Source organism: Salminus brasiliensis, chromosome 5 (assembly GCF_030463535.1).
Source record: "Salminus brasiliensis chromosome 5, fSalBra1.hap2, whole genome shotgun sequence".
NCBI classification, from domain to species: domain Eukaryota; kingdom Metazoa; phylum Chordata; class Actinopteri; order Characiformes; family Bryconidae; genus Salminus; species Salminus brasiliensis.
The window spans coordinates 17,611,073-17,633,185 of record NC_132882.1 but is presented as its reverse complement, the minus strand read 5'-3'; the positions used below and the strand labels follow the sequence as shown (position 1 = coordinate 17,633,185).

General features: G+C 41.7%; 1 protein-coding gene across 2 annotated transcripts in view; it reads left to right on the top strand.

Moving 5' to 3' along the window:
* The window catches only part of LOC140556126 (matrix metalloproteinase-16-like), a 63,253-nt gene extending 41,426 nt beyond the window's left edge, over positions 1-21,827 (top strand). For both annotated transcript variants that reach the window (XM_072679684.1, XM_072679683.1), the window contains 5 exons: positions 101-318; positions 12,241-12,379; positions 17,795-17,945; positions 18,391-18,506; positions 20,240-21,827. In XM_072679684.1, coding sequence (XP_072535785.1) covers positions 101-318; positions 12,241-12,379; positions 17,795-17,945; positions 18,391-18,506; positions 20,240-20,568 — 953 coding nt within the window. In that variant the 3' untranslated portion in view covers positions 20,569-21,827. The remainder of the gene's footprint in view (positions 1-100; positions 319-12,240; positions 12,380-17,794; positions 17,946-18,390; positions 18,507-20,239) is intronic.
* Positions 21,828-22,113: the final 286 nt, after the last annotated feature.

Genomic DNA, 22,113 nt, shown 5'->3' with positions numbered 1-22,113 from the left:
AAACCGGCCTCTAAAATTCACCTTCCTGTCAAGTAAAGCATTTGGATTTGTATATTCCTGTCTGTCTGATGTTATGTGTGTGTGTCTCTCTACATTTCAGGGCCACCAGACAAGCTCCCTCAGCCTACGAAGCCTTTACCAACAGCGCCCCCTCCCCGCTCACACCCTCCCTCAGACCCCCGCAAACACGACCGTCAGACGCGGCCCCCACGCATGCCCACAGGGGACAAGCCTTCACATCCAAATGCCAAGCCCAACATCTGCGACGGAGATTTTAACACACTGGCCATCCTACGGCGAGAGATGTTTGTGTTTAAGGTAACGTAAATACATATTCTGATAATTCTGATGCAGTTTCCGGCCAAAGACACAGTGGATTGCAAACCATAATAAGTGGACGTCCCTTAAGATTTAAAGCAGCCATATAATGAAGATTTTGAGGTCAACTTTTGACATTTATGTGGTTTTATGTAGCAGAAATAGTCATAATTCTTTTTACATTACCATTTCCAACCTTCTTATTTCAGTGCATAGATACATAGATATTTTAAATGTCTTCTGTTCTTATTGGCTGCTGTGAGTTTTGCCTCATTCAAAAAGCAGCCTGTACTGAATCACCTCTTTTAACTTCAGTGTGAATGAGCAGAGCTAAACTGCTGTAGACTGAATGGACATATGTGTAGGTGCTGTTTACCCCTTAAAAGCCTAGTGACCGTTAGTCCAGTCAGCTTTCTTATGTGTTAAGCAGCAGTTCCACTTGGGGTTTCTCCTCATGAGGGCCTCTTCATGTCCTACATTACAGATCCCACTAGCTACACTAGAATGGCACACAGTATACAGTCATTTCCCCTGTTGGAAACGGCACAGACCAGGCAATGTTGCAGCTCCATGTGTGAGAGCAGTGTGCTTTGCGTGCGTTCCATGTGCTCTGGCTTCCTCCTGTTGAGTTGAAGTCCAGTGACCTGTAAAGGGAGTGGTTTCTCCTTAATCCACTGAATCAGCCACTTTCTTTACACCTCAAATAGCAGACTAATGATATATTTACCCTCTGGTGTCACTTATTAAATTACCCAAGGAATCATCATCACCTCATGTTCGAATGAAACAAACAATCGGTGCTTTTGGCACAAATCATGGCATGCATTCCTTCCCATGAATCTCTGAATAGTGAAGGTCAGGCCTGGAGCTATTCTTAAGCTTCCAGATCTTCTCACACTAACAGCCTGTTAAAAACACTTAAATCTGCACAAAGATATCCTGTGTTCTCACTAAATCATTGATGTTTGGGTTAGTCTGAATTAATCTATTAAGTTGAGCGAAGAGAGAAAGGAAAGGACTTTTTTGTGAGTACTATTTTAAAGTATAACCTCTTAAACTCAGTGACATTTATTATGTCCTAAATGTTATTATTTTAGAAATGCCATGGCTATTTTTGAATTATATCAATTAAAAAAGTAAGGTTGGACCTGCTCTGTTCTGTGGAGTTTAAGGTTAAAGAAACCCTACATAATGTAAAGGTTATATACTAAAATATTTTTTGAGAACCATACATCCAATCAAGAACTATTTAGATGCCTGTATTTTTATAGTTGCCAAAGGATGCATGGTATCACTGGTCCATTGTAGACACCTCATAGAGGCTCAACTAACATTCAACTGAATGTGTATTAAATGCAACCGAACTCTTAAGTGGAGTGGTTATATGGAAGGTGTAGGTTTACATTCATTAGACTAGGGTTAGGGTTAACCCTAGTCATTTACATTCTACTTAGAGTTCAGTGGCTTTAAGTTGGCATTCAGTTAAATGTCAGGTAAGCATCTGCGAGGCAATTATCCATTTAGCCTTTTGTATTCTTCTGAAGTAGCCGTTAGTGTTTAGCCTCAAAAGACTTCTGTGAGTGGGCTGGGCGATTTAAATAAATGATAAATAAAATAAGTCAAAACTGTTGTGAAACAGTTTTGGGGTTTTGGAAATGGCCCATTTTACATTTGTGTTTTACTTATGTGGGTAAACTCCGCCACAGTTAAACTCCTCTTACAGTTAAGCATTTATTAACCAAATGCACAATTTATCACCACAACAGACGCCGGCTCCATATAGCACCAACAATAAAAGACTTCACTCAAACCAGAGCAGAAACAGGGATCAATCATAGGACTAAAAGCATATATCTGACCTCCTACCCTCATGATATTATTCAACGATACTGCTCCTGCCAGGAAAGAGGCCTATGAGTTGTCCTGGTGTTAAACCACCATTTACTAAATAACTAATATGGGTTTTGCGTATGAAGAAGCACACAACAGGGTTTAAGGTTCATGGTCCAAATGTTTGTGGACACCTTTTCTAAAGCTACTTTAAGTCACACCCATTGTTGACACAGATGTGCACACAGCTTGTCTAGTCCCTGTAGAGAAGTATTGTCAATAGAATAGGACTCTCTGGAGCAGATGACCATGAACCTCCTGGCACCATGCCTAATGCCAGGCACAGGCTAGGAGGTCTAAAGCCTCGCAGGATTGAGCTGTGGAGCAGTGGAACTGTGTTCTCAGGACTGATTACAAATCCTTACAGCAATGCTTCCAAATCTAGTAGAAAGCCTTCTCTGGACAGTAGAGACAGTAAAGCATAATAAGATATTTTTTAATCCCCTAAATGAGCTGGTGTCCCAATACTTTTCAAATAGTGTGTCACGTCCATGTTTTTTTGTTTGTTTGTTTGTTTTGTTCTTGTTTGCTTATTTATTATTGCATAACTCTCTGATCTCTCTGCATGAGTCTGCGTGTTCTCTCAGATCCAGAAGCAAATCCCTCCACTTAAAGATGGTTCTTTGCCCTCTCCCTTTTTAGTAGTGTAATATAAAAAAGTAAAATAAACTCCAGGCAGTGAAACTGGCCTATACATCTATGCAGACACATGTCTTAACACTGAAGAGTTTGCTGTCTCCTGGCACTGGCAGCTCTGAGCTACTGCAGATCATGAGATTTCAAGGCGGCCTGATAGAGAAAACCAGGAAATGGTTGGATGGGCTTTCCCTTTCTCAGCTCCACATAGCCTGACAGGCCCTGCTGATTCCACTCCAGCTCAGTCCTGAGTTCAAAGCAGCATGATGCATGGTCCACCATGAGAGTTGGACTGGAGGTCATCTTTCACGGCTGCTTGTAGATTTCATGGTGTCTCCTTGCCGCTTTAGTCTGGTCTTTCATTTTCTGTTTATTCAGCTGCTAGGAGGTGCTATCGAGGAGGCCTAATCGCGATTCTTGTCTTTACAGTTCAGGCTAATCCAGCTATGGGATAAATCCAAAATTGTCTTTTGATATTTAGGGTTTTAATGCATCCCCAGCTCCCTTCATCTTAATGCTCATCATGTAAACTAATCATCTTAGCTTTTCTTGAATACTTGTCCCATATTTTGGTCTAATTGTATGCAATTAAGGATCCCACATGCTTGTTTATGTGTGTCAGCCCACAGCCCCTCGGTTTGAATTTGGCCTCTATTGACTGTGAGTTGTGTTGTGCATATTAAGGTCCAGCGGTGATGGTAATTGACTTAGCTCATTAAGGTGAACCTCAGTAGTGCAAACCAAGCTATCTGAAGTGTGGCGGATTATATTAAGGAAGCAGCAGGACGGAACAGATACTGTCTCTCTACTTCATCGCACCTAAAGATCAGTCCCACCCAAGGCTGAAGTATCAGTCACACATACTAACAAACAGCAAACAGTAAAAGCCACAAGAGCTACAGAGTCATGTGAGGCCACTGTTATCAAAGGAGGGAGAAAGGAGGACTTCAATCAGTGTTACACAAACCCATTTTTGTGTTCCATACTGTAAGCTGAAAAAGTGCCATGTCTTTTCTCTTTCTCCTACAGCATAAGATTTAATTGGTACACTGTGGAGGAAAGTTCTGGAACGTTAATTAAAGACGTACGCTCTTCCTCTTGAGGCTTTCTTCAGAGATGTGGACTGTGTGATGGATGAGTGATGGAGGATTGTTGAAAGACTTGTAGTTCTGTCATCTCCCTCTGTTCCCCTGCACTGGGAGTGAGGTAGTTGTGGATGTGGTCTTTTTGAACATCCAAGCCTACAAACATCACAAGCTAAGGGGATCTTCTCTACACCCCCCACTCCCCCTCCAACAAACACACACGCATTATTGCTGAGACATAGCTGCTACGGTGCAGCACTGAGACATGGGAAGATCATTTCTTCCCATGTCTCTTTAATTAACTCTTTAATTAAACACATTCGTAATTGCTTAAATGTGCTCTCCAACAGATGATAAGAGACTGTAAATCAAGGGGTTTCATCAACTGTTCCTGCTAGGGCTGCACAGTATATCGTCACAGCATCACCACTGCAATGTGCGCATGCACAATAGTCACACCGCAGGACGTGCTATGTCACATAAGGCAAATGAAGTCAGGAACGTCATGCTACAACTTGACTGCTTGATATAAAAGCAAAATACCCACTGTTCTCATGTTCCTTTACATATCTACCAGAGGCAGATTATATCTACCCATTATCATTTCTTTTACTCCAAGCATTATTGAGAAATCTGGTGAACATTCCTGTATTTGTAGTATCGCAATATAAATCTGCTATAGTTTGATAGGTTTTATGTCAAGCTATATGCAATACGACCATATTATTCAGTTGTGATAAATTACACTATGTCACAACATGCGTATATTGTAAATATCATCACATCATCACTGTTGATCAGAAACCTTGTATCTCCATTTTTGTCGTTATTCACTAACATATTGTGAATCTGGCAGTTGTACCTATTGCTGACACATGTACACGCACATAGCTTGTCTAGACCCTGTAGAGAAGTATCACCTATTGAATAGGACTCTATAGAGCAAATGAACATGAATCTATTGGCATCATTTCTAATGCCTGGTGTGGGCATGGAGCTGTGGAGCGGTAGAACTGTGTTCTCTGGAATGATGGTCCTCCATCCAGTACTTTTGGGATGAGAGGTGGGGATGAGGTGGGGTGGTGATCATCCAACATCCTAACCTCACTAACACTCAAATCATCACAACAGTGCTTCAACATCTAGGAGAAAGCCTTCTCTGGACAGTAGAGACAGTTACTCCAACCAAACCAGGATAAACCATTTTTTTAGTACCTGTGATTTTAGAAGAATCATTGAATGAGCAGCTGTCCCAGTACTGTGGTGTAATTTTGCATTGACTTCCATTGAAAGTTAAGATGTGTTTTTTTCCTTCTCCTGTAAAGTTGTCGGTTTTGGAGATACAAGATTTTTGAGGGTGAGCAAAGAGAGAATAATTAGTATTGGCTAATTAGATGGAGGACAGGACAGTGTATGAAATGCTTAATAAAAAGTAAAAACCTTTTGTACTTATAGAATTAGCTAGTGTTTTACATGTGCCACCTACTTGCAGCCATCTAACCATTGGCCTGATCATCTGGAGAGCACAAGTCCATTAGAAGTTGAGAATCCGAAGTGCATAATTGGCCTTACTCTAGCTGGGTTAGGATATTGCCCTACCTCAATAGCGTTTAGTGCAGAATTAGGCAGTTCTTGAAGGAAGTTCAGAAGAAACGGGACATGACAAATACTTGAGGAGAAAAAAAATATTTATTGATTGTTGACTACAAATTAAATGTGTTGCAGTATCGCCCACCTCTATTTTAATGTTTATTTGTGCGCAATTTGGAAACCGGGAAATCACAGGTGACTTCAGGTGACGTGACCTCACAGGTCACCAGCAACCTGCATTTAAAGCTAAAAAAAAAATTAATTCATAGTTTCACAAAGCATTACATTAATGGCACATACAAGCCGATTGGAAAGAATTTCCTTACTGTTTGCTCCTCTTAACCCTTATATTCATACCCTGGTACCCACTGTTATGCATGATAAAAGGGGAAATAGAATTATATAATGTTATTTTTATAGTAAAACAGTCCAATCACAGTATTGCACAAGTAGATCAATCAGTGTTAGATTGAAGTGCAGAGTCTGTAACAACCCAGTGTATGTATTGTGTGGCGAAACACAACATTCAAGCCAAGGGCTACATTTTTTTTGTCTGGCTCTCCTTTACCTGCAGCATTAGCAGCGTGTGGGTGAGTTTAGGTCGCTCTGGCATGCTGTGGGTTTCTTCTGGGGGACTTCAGGGCCACACATCAGATTAAGCAGTGCAGCAGCTCTGGGGGTGCTCAAACAGAGCAGTTCAGCAGGCCAGCAAACTGCAGATTTATGATCCTCATGATCTCCAGCCAAGAGGTAGAAGTCCTACAGGCTTCAGAGAGAAGAAACATTCATCTGGCTTACATGATTACCATGCGCTGCTTCATGAACACACCCACACACAGTCCCCTGCTCTGGGGCATGGAGACATCGTCTCTTCAGTGCCTGATTCAGATGGTCATAGAACACTGTGTCTTTCCTGGATGTGGTCGACAGTTTTGGAAAGGAGCATGCGGGACTGATTTCCTCCTGCTGGACTGTGGAGGAAAATCAGTGGTACCTGATTTGCATGCACCTCTCTGAAACAGTAAACCTCTGCATATGCAGGCCTTACATTTAAACTACTTCTATTGTTTTTAACTATACAATGCACATGTGTAGATTTAATAGATAGCAGTGTGCCAGAAACAACCACATAATGCAAGTCTGCTTAGCATACCTTGGCATTACTTGAGGCAACGGTGTGATGTTGTAGGAATGCATAATGCTAATTGTATGAAGCGGTCAGCTACATTAGTCTAGTAGCTTCAATGCAAACTTTGTAAAAAAACTTGGACACTAAACATGTGACAAAGAATGTGTTTTTTTACAACCCTGTTATTGGGCTTCAGAATGAAACATGCCGTGTGAAAACAGTGATGAGCTTTTAATGTATTGGCTGGTTTACGCCATCAGGATGGCCCACAGCAGCTTCCTGGCATACTCTAGCATTGTTTGTTGACCTGTAACAAGAACTGTCTTACCAGATAGTGTTGCTGTCCTCTCTGTGTCCTCTCTGTGTCGTCATCATGGTGTAGTTTCTTAGCTAAATAGATTGTAGGGTCTAGTAGGGTCAACATTTAGCCCGACACCCACGTTTACCAATGTCATGTGCAACTTAAAGTAGCTGAATGCTCTCATAGTGTCCACAAATATTTGGACATATTATTACCTTTAACTTATAACCGAATACATTTTGGTGGAGCAATTATTAATTTTTTTCTGAGGATCAAACTTACACAAACAATGAACTGCACACTTGGATGTGAAGGTATTCCACTTGCTTGAGTTTCCTCCAAGTTCTGGACTCTCCTTGTGACCATGTGTTTGAAGTGCAGAAGTGTGTGTGTGTGTGTGTTTGTGTGTCAGTACTGGTAGTGTGGTGTTTGATGTTGCTGTGTTCTGAGCTGCTGACGGATCTTCCAGCACCTACTCTGCAGCATTCAGTTCACCTGCTCTTTAGAGTGTGAAATAGAGAGCTGGAAAGCGAGGCTTATCTCCCCACAGGGATCTCCCCAGCCTTGCTGGCACCACACGTAGCTTGGCTCCTTTCATCTCTCCTCTTCACCCCCGCGTCGCTCTAGCCGCACTCCTCCGCTCTGCTGTGGCTGACCGCAGGCCGAGATTAGCCCGGGCTGAACCAGGCACACACAGCACCTGGGCCATGGCTGCAGCTGCTCTCACTTTAACCCTGCCTCTGATTTAGACTCTAGTTCTTCCCACTGCTGCCAGTACCTGAGTATTCATTTGCAGTCAGGTTGAAGCAGTCTGCCGTAAGCTTCGCATGGAAGGTCATGGGGTGAACATGTTTTATGAGTGACACGCTAGTACCAACAGGAATACGTGTAGCTAGAGCACACCTTCCACCCTGCCTCGTGATTTTTCTGTCTGTTTCTCTCTGTATGTACAGCACAGTGCCCGTCAGGGGTTTGTGGATACTGTTGAGATCATATACGCTGTTCTGCTTGTCTGGTTTCAGGGTTATATTGAGCAAGCAAGTTCCCTCTAGTCTCATGATTCAAACCCATAACTATAATTATAATCTCACAATACCTTGCCTTCTTTTGAAGTCTTGATTGTTGTTCTCTTATACCTAAAAACTTAAATTCTGAACTATAATTTTAGTATAAAACAGCAGTTTGGGTTTATTTCGCAGCATCTAGCTTCATATACATCAAAGTATCTTCCTTTATGGGAGGAGTGGGCTTTGCCTAAGTATTGATTGGACAGATTTCCTCACCAAATTATTTTGGCTCAGTTTAAATACTCTAAAGTTTAAAGGGATAAAATGCAAGGTGCATGGCATTATTCTTCATTTAGGTTTTTTTCTTGTTTAAACTGTTCCTTAAGTGTTCCTTTAGTTTAGAAGTTTTAATGATTAAAAATGTCAACAAAAACTATTATATTTTTAAAAATGGTTGACCCAAAAAAATATAGTAATGTAGTCAGTAATACATTTGTAGTGTACATTTGTTGTTCTTTAGCTGTGTTCTCGAGCTACGAAGCTAACATAGTAAACAGGCTGTAAACAAAGCAAGCATTGTGAGCGGGTACACCTTTCCTTTGTGTTTTTTTTTTTGTTTTCGATTGTTTGCCGTTTTTTTTTATCTCTCAAACTGCGTCTTTATTGCGGTCATGCAGATCCTGCCAGATCCTTGTCCTTGTGGTTTAGTGTGCGGTATGACTTACCGGGAACTAAACATCATGTATCTGAACAACAAAGGCAGCCATTTAAGACAACAGGTGTTGTGCCTGATTCTGATTCCCCTTCAGTTTGACTCTCAGTTAAGTGTATGCACATCACACAGGACTATAGACACAAGATTGCATTCATAAGTTTTTATTTATTAGGTGTTTTTCTTCAGTTAAAAAAGTCATTTCTATCTGGGAACTATAGATATTTCAAACAAAATCTAACAGATTATATTATGAATAAGCTGTACTTTATAGTATAATCTAGTGCCCCCTAAATGTCCTCAATGTTTAATGTTTGTGGTTGGTGTGGCGCAACAGATAATACCACTACCACTACCTGCTAGTGAGCTACCTCACCACGTGGGAGACTGGGGTTTGATTCCCAGTCTGGGTGAGTCCTTGGGCAAGACTCCTAACACTACATTGGCCCATCTCTGTAATATGAGTAACCCTGTAAGTCGCTCTGGATAAGAGCGTCAGCTAAATGCCGTAAATGTAAATGTAAATTACATGGTGCCATTAAGTACAGATTTTGAGTGGCTATTGACTTGTAGTAATTTGTGTTGGAAACTGACAAAATTGAACCTTATTTTACCTTAAATACCACCATACACACTAGTGAGCACACACACACACACACAAGGTGAGACAGCAGAGAGAGTTAAGAGACTCTTGCACAACAGCGCAACATTGGCAGATTAACAAACTCTGTTATTGAACCCTCAACCTTATAATCAGTAACCCATCACTCCAACCACTAAGACACCACTGCCCAACCACAGTTAGCATCATAGCTCCATGACTAAACTAAAGCTAGTTTTAGACATCCAAATGTCTACATATGCGGTATTCGACTTTTCCATTCTTTTCTTTTCCATTCATATATTACGTTTACTGCAAACTGACAAAGAAACGCTCACCGTGAGCAGTGGACGTCTGTCTTTCGTTTTCTTTTTGAGCCTGTGTGTGAAATGCTGTAAGTAGCCTAATATCCAGTGTGTGCTGCCTGAGCCTCACTCAGTAAATGCACTCTGGATCTTTGCTTGTACTCGGCTCCGAGACTGTAGGCCACGTTTCAGAGGCGCAGGTTGGGGAAGTGCAGCCACAGATCTCTAAACAAAGGCATAATGAAATGTTTTGTAATGTGTTGTGTCTCCAGAAAAGGCCATTTTCCTTTTGTGAAAAGGTTAGTGTTGTTCCAGTGGGTGCCTGATTACTGAGTGCCAGTTGAATTTGTCCTCATCATGGTCTGGCTCCGCACTCACAGGGAGGGCAGAGAGGCACTGCATTTTCTCTTTACAGAGGGGAAAGAAATAAAATGGCTCTGATTTCACAGTTTGATCTGTTTTCAATTACAGTGCCGTGTCATACGAGAGAAAATGCTGAACAATTGAAATCAATCAGTGCTTGTGGGAGTTGGCGGGGCTGTGGGGAGCTCATGCTCACACAGCTGCTATAGAGGACACAGCTCAACCAAGAGTTTTGTGTACATACGTGCAAGTGGGACAGCTGAGAGAGAGTTCAGCTGTGAGCGTAATGTTGGGTGTGAGGTTGTCTGGGTGTCTCTCCATTGCCATCCCTCTTTCTGTCTCTAAACTTCTTTTGCTTTGTTTCTCTGTCTCCATCCCTCTCATGCTCTTTTCATGACTCGCTTGCTCTCAATCTCTTCTTTCTCTGACTCTCTCAACCTTCGCAAGTCTTTCGCTCACTCTCGCTTTCTTGAAATCTGACTTATCCAATCATTGTTTCTCTCTCTCTCTCTCTCTCTCTCTCTCTCTCTCCTCTACCTCTAGTTTTAATGGTATTCAGATCATCTCTGATTTTTGGACTCTGAGTGAGCCGTACTGCAGTATAGTCTGGGTTTCTAGCTTTTGGCTTTTGGAGCGAGCCTGAGGCTCATGCTGTTTAAGGGTGCGGTGTGTGTATATGAGCTGTAATGGTTTCTCCAGCTCAGTGCCCTTCCTCTGAGTCTTGGCTCAGATCTCTTATCTTTAATGTACTGAAAGGCTTGATGACGAAGCACACCTTCAAGAAACACTTCGCTTTCAGTGCTGCAGGGTGAAGTCCAACTTTTTGTGTTGCCACAGTGTACATGTACATTTCTGCTAGTTAGTAATGAAGTGGTAAATGCAATAAAAAAGCCTGGCAATCTAATTGTTGATTTCCTTGCATCATTTTCATGATTTTATGCATTATAAATTATATGTGCACAAAACAAGGTCTTGATTCCTCCACATATACAGTATTCTCACCTGACTTAATGAGATGCTTTTCGCTGCCCGCCAAAGCTCTTCAGGCAAATTGTTCAGGAAATTTCAGACGAAATGGAGTATGCGAATGTATGTGGCAGAGTGAACAATTTACGCTATTGTTAAGTGCCAACTTGATAGCCCTCTGTCAATTACCTGTAAGCTTCACAGCTGTGAAATTGACCTGCAGATCAGTAATAGTGCCCACCCAGGCCTCATTCAACACCATTAACATTTAATGTAATGTAAACTATACAGCGTGACACCATATGCTTAGTATTTGGCAAGCACATGACCATGGTTGCTAAGATACCAACTTGTTGGACACAGCATACCAATAAGCACTGGCGGTATGATCTTGAAACGGTCATGTTTGGTAATCCCTCAACTTTGTAATGTCCCTCAATGTTGAAAACAGTCCATCATCACATATCATGCAAGTTCTAAAGTTCTGTGCCTTCATGTGAAGTGAAGTGATGTGTGTTAGGTGTCATCTTCAGGTTCAGTTATGGAAGAGATAAAAGTCACGTGCGCTGCCCACTCAAGTGAGAGAGCGAGCAGCTCAGCTCTAATGAGGTCAGACTGGATGGAACTCCAGGGGGAAAGAAACCCAACAGTCACTGGGAGGGTTTACAGAGCCCCTGCTCTGCACAGCAGTCTGCAGTGTTAATGAGCTGGTCTGGGGCCTTGCAGAGAAGCAGTGAGCACCACAGCCTCATGGGAGGTGTAGTCCTGCAGCATCTGTTTAATGAACGTCAGAAATGCTGGACATGTTTCTCCCGACAGTGTGTCTGCCTCCCTTGTAATATGTAGGGTGAACTGAAATGGGCCTAGGGCTGGCTTATCTATTTGCATATTATTTTGTTGAAGTTTAAAAGTAACATTCTGGGTAAGAAAGGTTTATTCCTGTGAAATATACATGCTTATTTTCTTGTTTTTAGACATTTTCCTCAAACCTGCAGTCTTATTTACCTTTTTAATTTCAAAAACTAAAAAAGTGCTAACTAACTCCAGCTGATTTATGCTGTTGTGAGTGAATGGCTAGACATCTCTCTCTCCCTGTCTAGCGCATAAAAAGTATGCATGCACCTGGTGTACTGAGGCAGCAATTGTTTGGAATTTAACCATTCCACTTTATTGGAACTACATTAACTGACTGCACTTTTTGCTTCATACTAAAAATCACTCAAAAGGGATTATTAATTCCATTACTTATCATACCATCCTGAAAATGTATTGCAAGTGAAAGGTCATTCGATATCCTACTTAAACTCACCCTGCTGTTCTTTTATCTTCTCCATCAGGATCACTGGTTTTGGAGGGTCAGGGACAATGCAGTGATGCCAGGTTATCCCATGCTCATTAACGTATTCTGGAGGGGTCTGCCACCCAAGATAGACGCCGTCTACGAGAACAGCGAGGGCAAGTTTGTCTTCTTTAAAGGTAAGCATAACAGCTGCTCTGAGTAAATCACTTTATGGTGTTGGTGTGCCGGCTGAAAGCAGTAATCAGCCTAGCCATAGTGGGAAGAGAGTAGCATTATGGTGTGCTGTAACCTTATTTCCACTTAAACAAGTGCTGCTGAAACTGCGGTGCCTTACAGGAGCAGAATTAAAGCAAAGGGCTTATCTGTGGAGTATGTGAATTACTGTAACTGAAGCAATTTGGCTCTAAATCTGTGACGGTAAAGGCTCTCAACTGCTGTGTGTGTGTGTGCGGGCGTGAGCCTGGGTGTGTGTATACACAATTTCATGGCGTAGAAATACACTGCATATCTTTTACTGTCTTGTTTTCACTGCAGAGTGTGCAAGTCTTTAATCTTTACTTTTACCATGCTCTCATCCTTGATCCAAACTTTAAAAAGATTTAACAGGTGAATCTGCAAAAGGCAGCAGCACATAAAACACATTATTACACAGTAGTGAAAATGAAGCATGGCGAGATAATCACTGGCTTCCCCACCCTCATACAGTTGCTATCAGAATTATTCAACCCTCATTGCAAATTAGCTTTATTAGCAAAATTTACAAACTTTCAGCTGTAATAAACTAATCAAGATCAAGTAAAATAGCTGAACACAACTAATTTAACAAGTGCTTTCCACACATTTTATTCAACCCCTTCATGACAAGCATGTTTAGTACCTAGTAGAGCACCCTTTTGCTGTTATGACCTGCTGCAAATGTGATGCTTAGACAGACACCAGCTTCTGGCAGCATTCCTGAGGAATCTTAGCCCATGGCTTGTGGGAATGTTCACAAATATTTACGTGTACGTGCTACAACCGCCCCTTTTAAATTTTAAAATCTTCCAGGACTTCTTCTGAAACCAAACCTTGGTGAATTTTGAGGTATGCTTGGGATAATTGTCCAATGATGCCCACGCAACCACTTTATATAGGCCATATAGGTCTAATTGTCATAATATAGTGCCATACAATATGGTTGGCAATATATTGAGTAAGGCTGTGTATTGACAAGAACCTGGTGATACGATGCGTATCACAATACAGGGATTACGATTCAATATATTACGATACTATAAGCAAAACATGGTGTACTGTATTTTTTTATGCAATCAGAACAGTAGGACCAAAGACACCTTCTATGTAGCGGGTTTCACAACAGAAAAGTGACCACTGTCTGCCGCCAATCTTAATATGTAAACCATTCGTTAAACATCAGTACTGTGTTTTTTGAGGTATGGTATTGCAAAACCACTTTGATATATCAGTATTTTCTACAACACTAGTATTGAGCATGGCCACACGTTTAAAGCGACATCACTGTGGTGTGTCACTGGAAACTGGAAGTTGTAGTTCACTCCTTTTTTCACTGATCTAAAAAATATCTGATCTGTGACTCAAAAACCACTATGCACTCCGAACTGTGCGTTTTGTGAAGCATTACACCCATTATTGTAAGAACTTATTCTTTTATCCCCATGTGCTTACATTCACTGAGCCTAATGTAATGCATGGCTCAAACACCTGCGCATATCTTCTGCTGTATCTTATTTTCCCAGCGGAGCGTGGAGGTCTTGAATCTTTGCATTTACACTGCACTCGGCCTTGATCTGTGCTTTAAAAACATTGAACAGGTGAATCAGTGCACTGTGTTCACGAGAGGCAAGAGAAAACAAACAGCTTCCATTATTCATCTGTTGTACAGAATATCAGACATGAATATATAGGGCTCTTCTCTTATTCATGCAGTCCACAGAGAGAGAAAGAGAGCGAGAGATGAAGAGAAGCGTAGAGAGATGGAGGGAAAAAAAGTGATGGGGGAGGAAGAAAAAGAAACTAAGGCACTAGGAAACAGGGTCTGTTGAGATAATGATTACAAATAACACATGTGCACACACACACACACACACACACACACAGTTTTTTCCTGCACAGTTCAGTTCCTCGAAAAATAGACTAATGGTCCCTAGTGTTCCAAGAGCTTAGAGAATCCTTTTTCTTTTTCTATCTTCTATCGTAATATTATTATTTATCCCTCTGCTGCCCACCTACTCTAATTTGTTGCCGGCTGGAAGCAGCTCAGTTTTTCAGTCAGTGGGGGGCATTTAAGGCATGTATTTTGGGGCGGGGGTGGGGTTGGGGGTGTGGGGGGTTGAAGAGTAGAGCCAGTCAGGCTGATCTCATTTGGTTTGTGATTTGGCTTTATTGCTGATGAGTTTCTCCTAAAGAGCTCCTTTCATCTAAAGAGCAAGAGTTGCAGACTTCCTGTCATCCACTCACATGTTTTTCTTTCTGCGTTTTAAAAACACACTTACACACACACATACATGCCCATACTGATTATTAATGAGTCTCACATTTAAATGGACAAGTATACATAGCTCCTGTGTCACATGTGTAGCCGCATTGCTTTGATCTGAGGATCTGGATAAGTGTAACTGATAAACCAGTTAGAGGCAGACTCTGCTGTGTTCTGTCGTCTAAACACAAGATCCACAGCTTTATTCAGCAGCTTAGGCAAATTGTTTTTAGTAACAAGCATTATAGTCAAACTTGTTTCAGTGAGTTTTATGAAGGGTGAGAGTTCAGCATGATCTGCTCTGAATGTAGCTTATTGCTTACTCAAGTAGTTTTTGAGGAACAGTTTAAATACTTATTTAACTTATTTAATTTATAAATCCGACCACAGTATAAACTATGTGGTTGTGTTCAAGTGTATGTGTTTCCTGATTTCCTGGCGTTATAGAAAAAAAACACACAAAAAGTCATCTACAATGTAGGACAATCAAAGTAGTTCTAACGTAAAGTCCATTTTTACCCAAAAAATTTTAAATTTCAAAGCAGTTAAGGTCAAGTTTATGTTTAGGAAATGTATACATTACTCTATAAGTAGTAACATGCACACATATATATGGTCATAAATTCAAATGCAAATGTTTGGTGATTTAATAATAATTTAATATATTAAATAATTACATTCTAAATGAAAATAATAAACTTTGTAATGTGTTCATCTTACAGAATATGAACATATTTACTTAGAGAAAATTGCTTTAAAAACATAAAACAAACATGCAGACATTTGGACACCCTACACATTGCAATGGCTTGTTTTTTTTTTTTTTGTTTTTTTTACAAGGCCTTCGATGTTGATTAGCACTCCTCTTTAGGCTCCTCTAAGCAATTAGCAACTGACTAAAGATCTTAAAACGACCATAAGACCATAAGAATAATTCTCTACAGTGCGGGACGTTATAAAGAAATGGCGATTCAGGGCAACAGTGAAGTTCATAGAGACTGAGAGAACTGTGTGTTTGCAGGTAAAACCTGTAAAAAGGCTTAGCCAGGAGGGTGCTGCACAAATATAATCTTCATTGAAGAGTCATCAGATGCAAACCTTACCTGTGACCTTGTTAAACTTGTCGTATGAAGTACAATATGCTCCACAACACCTCTATCTACAGCAGCTGAATGAATTACAGAAACTAGTGCTGTGAACTGATGAAGTCAGAAAATAATTCTTTGGCCACAATCAGCAAAGATACATTTGGAGAAAAGAAACAACTGCATTTGATGACAAGGGAAGCCTGGGACTGGATCCATCATGCTTTGGAGTTGCATTGTCACCAGTGGCATTGGCAGTATTGCACAATTAGAGGAAAAAATTAATTCTGTTAAAAGGCTAAGACTGTAATGGGGATGGCTTCTACAACAGGCTAGTCTAAAACTTCCAAAATATACCTCAGAATTACTTTTGACTACCTAACAGGGCATAAACTGAAGCTTTTGGAGTATACCTTATAGTCCTCTAACCCAAACATCATAGAAAATTTGTAGATAGCAAACAAGACCACCCAAGAGTATCTCAGAACTAGAAGCATTCTGCAAAGTAGAGTGGAAAAAATACTTTTAGCTGATTGATTATGTTTACTATTTCCAAGTTAGAGTTCATTTGAAGAACACATTTTGGCTCTTATACACCCCCTAATGCATTAAGTTTCATCTCCAGCACACTTTATTTAACAGGATTACGTACCGATTAGCCAAACCAGGTGTTGAGCACAGTGACACATAAACCACCAACTCATTATATTATTGTTATTTGTATTCTTTCTAATATTGTTATTTTACTGAACTCCACAGCATATCCTAATGGATTTGGGTGTTTATATTTATTTGGTACCATATGTGCACTATTTGTGTACATTGCTGTATGTGTGGTCCATGTGGAAGTGCAGAAAGAAGGGTGATTTAGGCACTTTGCCCAGACTCCATAAAGACCAATAAGTGTATTGTACTGTTGTTAGGAGCTAACAACTACACAGCTCACAGTGGGAGTTTTCTTTTTTAGAATTTAGTGTAAAACTAAAACATTGCCCTTATATCCCCCGAAAAGTGTATGCACATACACACACAGACTGCTTATGGCCCCACAGCCCCACTGACCTGTCTGGCCTCTGTCTGGCAGTCAGGGTTTCTTGGCAGAGCAGAGCTGACCCTGCCAAAAGGGGCATGAGAAAGACCCAGGTGAAATGACAGGCATTTCCTGTCTCGGGGGATATTGGGGTAAACCCCGTCTTCCTCTGCCCTCTGCCCGCTCCACTAACCAACTTGCAACACTCGCAAAAATAATTCCCACTCTCATATAGCAGCAGACTGCTTCCTCACATCAGTGGGTCACCACTGTGGCCTGTAACTCACCGTTGAGAGGTGGGGGAAAAGCTTTTTCTTTTTCTTTTTCTTTTTTTTTTTTTTTTTTGAAGAAAGCTGTGTCAGTAATGTTCAGTGTTTACAGTAATGGAGGTCTCTGCTGAGGGACCACCTCTTCAGCAAGCTTTTCAGATACCCTGACATTTAAAAGTGAACATTTTAATGGTTGGAACTGGAGGGCTCTGTCAAACGAACCGACGGGGCCCCATTCGGAATAATTAAAAGCAAACAGGGCAGTCTGAGGTGTGAAATTGAATGTTTGTTCTATCGAAACGGACGTTTATCACAAAGTAATGTAAATATTAGAGATTTCATATCAATAATGACAGTGTCAGCCAGTGTGTCAGCACTTTGAAGGAAGTTTTGCTTTGCTGCCTCCTCTGACCATAAAAGAAAATCATGGATTTTCCTATAATGGCATGGCAAAATATGCCATTAAGATGGACATTGATTCGCAAACAATATATGTGTGCAAGGGTGGAACAGCTCAGTGAGTCATATAGCTGTAAAACAAAAGAAGCAGCACACAATTGATAGCAAATGTTTAATGGGAGTTGATTGGAAATATGCGGTTCTGAATCACTAGCGCTTTCATTTGGCCAAGCAAATGTGTTCCAGGGATTGCATACGATGCTGGCAGTTGGATGAATGTTCCCCTGAGGCTGTGCCTTTGACTTCTGCAGGGAAGCAGTTCTGGGTGTTCAAGGACACCATGCTCCAGCCTGGCTACCCAAAGGACATTTCCATGTTTGGGAACGGCATGCCAGCACAGAGTATCGAGACTGCCGTCTGGTGGGAAGATGTAGCCAAGACCTACTTCTTCAAAGGGGACAGGTCAGTATGCGCTTGTAATATCATTGCAATAGCATTAGGGACATTTTTTTTAGACTTAGTAAAGGCTTAGTAAAAGATCGTTAGTTGCTTTTTAGTATTTTGTAATATGTGCTGTACTTCATCTACTCTTTCGCTACCTTGTATCTTCAGAATGGTACCTTTTAGAAAAACCATACGCAGTATTTCAGTGATATTGTCGTGCCATTTTCAATATGGTAGCTTTCAACAGAAGTCAATGTAAAAATACTTTATTCCAATTCCATTTTATTGGTCCATTCTTAATGAAATGTTAATGGCACAATGTAAAGAACAACTGCTAGATTCTAGTATGTCAAAAAGTGAAAAACATAAAAAATGGAGATGCGAGTTTTTTGGTCACAGCAACGATATATTGAGATGCCGTTTTAATGACAAAGTTGAGTTGAGCTGAGTTATTGCCTTGTAGGTACTGGAGATATAATGAGGATATGCGGACCATGGATCCTGGCTACCCAAAGTCCATCACAGTGTGGAAGGGTGTTCCACCTTCTCCTCAGGGTGCCTTCGTAGACAAAGCCAACGGTACAGTCTGTTTCCTTAACTAATTACTGCTAAGTAGATTTCCCTATAGTGAAGCCAGAAGTCTTCCATAGCTGCTTAGTTTTAGGTTTCAGATGGTGCTCAGATGGTGGAGCACCTCGGTCACATCATCCCAGTTGCACTCTGTCCAGCTGAACAGCTTATTGAAACCCCAAGAGAGCCTTGTCCACCGACGCTCTTCATTGGCGGTTAGAGAGTGCCTGGTGCACCTTTCATTGGCTGAGGCCGAGGGGTGGGCCTGTCTCACTTGGCATAGCTTATCACTAGATGTGTGCAGTTGGAATGCCACATGTGTGCCATCTGTCCCCATCTCTGCCTGCCAGATCCACGCATGGGTTCCGGCACTCAACAAAGCGTGAAGGGTGGATCGATATTACAGGGAAATCATTTGGCTGACCACATTCTGACAGCAATTTCATTCAGCCGCCCCCGCGTGTGTCACCCGGATGCCCCAGCTCAAAGAAAATTGACCCTAATTATCAGCCATTATTGCTAACCAATTAAGGAAGGATAATAGTAGGAGTTTTTTTCACCAGCCACACTATTAATGTGGAAGTTGGGGGGAGTGTGGCATTGAAGTAGTGTTGTTCAGTAAAGCTAGGAATCTTTTGAGTTGACAGTATATGCCCAATGGTTTTAAGAATTTGTGAGCTTGCTACAGACTGTGGTAGCATCGTATCTTGACATGTCCACTTCTTGTCTCCTTAATCTAAAAATGTTCAGTTTAGTTTGCAGAGAGCAAACCTTAAGTTGAAAAAACAACTGGATAGCATAGTGGATAACACCTTAGTCCTGCAGACTAGGGACTGGGGTGCAGTTTCTCCATGCAGGCAGGACCACCACTCCTATTATCCAGAGTCTTGTCATTCTTCCTTGAGTTTATTAAATGGAAGAGTGCCCTGTATTATTTCTAGATACTTCTAAATTACTATATTTGGCAACAAGATTAAGGACTAAAGCTGCATGTGGCCACATGGACATATCCTGCTATTTTTAACTGTAAACCAGTGATATAGTACACTGCCTACAAGTGTTTTGTGTCTTTGTGCTTAAACTCAGCTTTGCAGTAATTCCAGTAATTAATTACAAATATTAAATCTTAAAGGTTTTCAAATGCATCTCTGCCACAGTGGCTCTTTTAAGCTGTGTTCCATAGCACAGTCACAAGCTCTTCCATAGTTTCCACCTGAAACTCATTCACAGTCGAGCTGAGAGCCAAAGCACACTTTCCCAGGATGAATCTTTCAGAACTTTGCTCTCGCTTACCGTAAACTACTCCACTGCTCTAGTGATTTAGAACCACCCTCACACACTCCACTGCCACCTCAAACTGAAGGACTCCGGCGTCTCTGGCTTCTCAGCCAAACGAGAGCCTTCCTCTGTTTTTCCTCTCTTTTCCTGGAGAACATGCATGAATAATGCAGGCGGAGAGAAAGGAAGAGTTCATCCAGATTATCCTACTGAGGATGTCACCAGTTTACAGTTGTTTTATCCACCAGGGAGCTGTAGAAGTGCTCTCGTTTCTCCACACACAACAATGCAGGGAATGTAGGCCAGTGGGGTAAAGAAATCCAGACATGAGAGTAGAAAGCAAAATATGGTTGCACTGTGGGCAGATATGTCTGAAACCAAATTGTTGTGGTTACTAAATCATCCATCAAGGATGCTCTTCACAATGACAGGAGCTAAAAACAGTGTGTCTGCGTGTTTTGCAGGTTTCACATACTTCTACAAAGATAAAGAATACTGGAAGTTCAACAACCAGAGACTGCGGGTGGAGCCAGGCTACCCTCGCTCCATCTTGAAAGACTTCATGGGCTGCGACATGACACCCATCGACCCTGACCGCCTCCCCAATGAGGACGTGGACATTGTCATCAAGCTGGACAACGAAGCCAGCACGGTCAAAGCCATTGCCATCGTCATCCCCTGCATCCTGGCGCTGTGTCTGCTGGTGCTGATCTACACCGTCTTTCAGTTCAAGAAGAAGGGCACGCCACGCCACATACTGTACTGCAAACGCTCCATGCAGGAGTGGGTGTGAGGTAGAGCCCTGCCCCTAGTACTCCCACCAACCCCGGCAGACGCCGCGGTGGTACAGCCCACCTTAAAACCTGCAGACTTACGGCCCTGACCTCACTCTGTCTCACTCCGGCTGCTGTGGGGAGCAGAGAGGGCCTTTGCCTAGATCTCCCCCCTCCAGGAGAGGAAGGGTGCATTATTTCTTACTCCCAGCCCCTCTCCCATTGGCTCAGTGCGCCCACTCTTAAGACTAGGGAGGGTTTCAGACCAGACACCTCTCACGGTGCACTGCGTCACCCTGCGTCAAATCAGGTCTTAACTGTTCTAAGTGGGGGAAAAAAGTGGAAAAAAGCTGATTGCTATATCTTTAGGTTTTACTCCCAACTGCACGAGAAAAAAAAAGAAAAGAAACAAGCCCATCTTAAAGTTGCTGGAATTCAACAAGTTAACATCTTAAAGTATCTTTTAGCCTTTTAGTTTGATTTTAATCCATAATTTATTTTTTGGAACCGAGGTATTTTACGATTCCCTTTAAGCAGTCCTGAAGAAAACAGCCCAAACCAAATAAAGACTTCTTTCTCTCCAAAGAGGATTTTTTTGTTTGTTTTATATATAATTATAATTTGTTTTTGTTTTTTTATCACTTTCTTTTCTTTTTTTCCTCCTTGCTCTTAATCTTCTGTAGTGATGATAAGAAGTGGGGAACTCTTGACTGTTGTGGCAGTCTGTCTCAGAAACAGGGGCCAAAATATTTTGCAATATTTTTAACAGCCTTAATTATAAATTGTGTTTTTCTTGTTTTGCTCTTGTTTGTTTGTTTTTTTTTTAGTTCTGCTTCATTTGTTTGTCTGCAAGCCAGTGGGTGGTATCTGTTGCTTTGCTCCCTTTTTCCTACCTGTGATTGACTGGCCATGGTTAACCAAGTTGACCAGAAGCCTCTTCGCAGGTCTGCCAAGCTGCTGGGGCAGGGGCGAGTGGTCAGTCTGCACTTAAAGTGAAATATATATCTACATCAGTGGGAGCAGAGATAAAAGGTTCAAGCCACTACGCGAGCTAATGCATTACTGCGGCTATCTGACATTACTGATGTCGGTCTATCAGTGGGAACACGACGATAAAGGAAGTGCTTGAAGCGCTGTAGTGCTTTACAACATCACTCACTTGTTTGTTCATGTTTACCTGCCCCTGCAACCCAGCAAGGAGTTTCGGTGCTCCTGTCCGAATAGGAACTCTGCTGACTCGTGGTCAGCCCAGTGTGTCATCTCTTCTGGACTGCCTTGTTTGAGGGGAGGGAGGGGAAGGGAGGGGAGGGAGGGGTGGTGTGGTGTTAAAATTCCCAGAGCCTTGGCACACACTGCACAGGGGCTTCAACCCAGGAACCATGAGAGCAACACCTCAGGACAGTGCTTGTGTGCAAGGGGCGTACGAGCATTCACGTCTGCATTTGTGTCCTCTAACTGACAGGAAGGGGACAAAGAAAATGAACTTATTAAAAAAAAAAAAGGAAATGCCTAGGTTGTCATGATAGGTTTTCAAAAAAGATTTTCTAGATGGAACCAGAACTCTT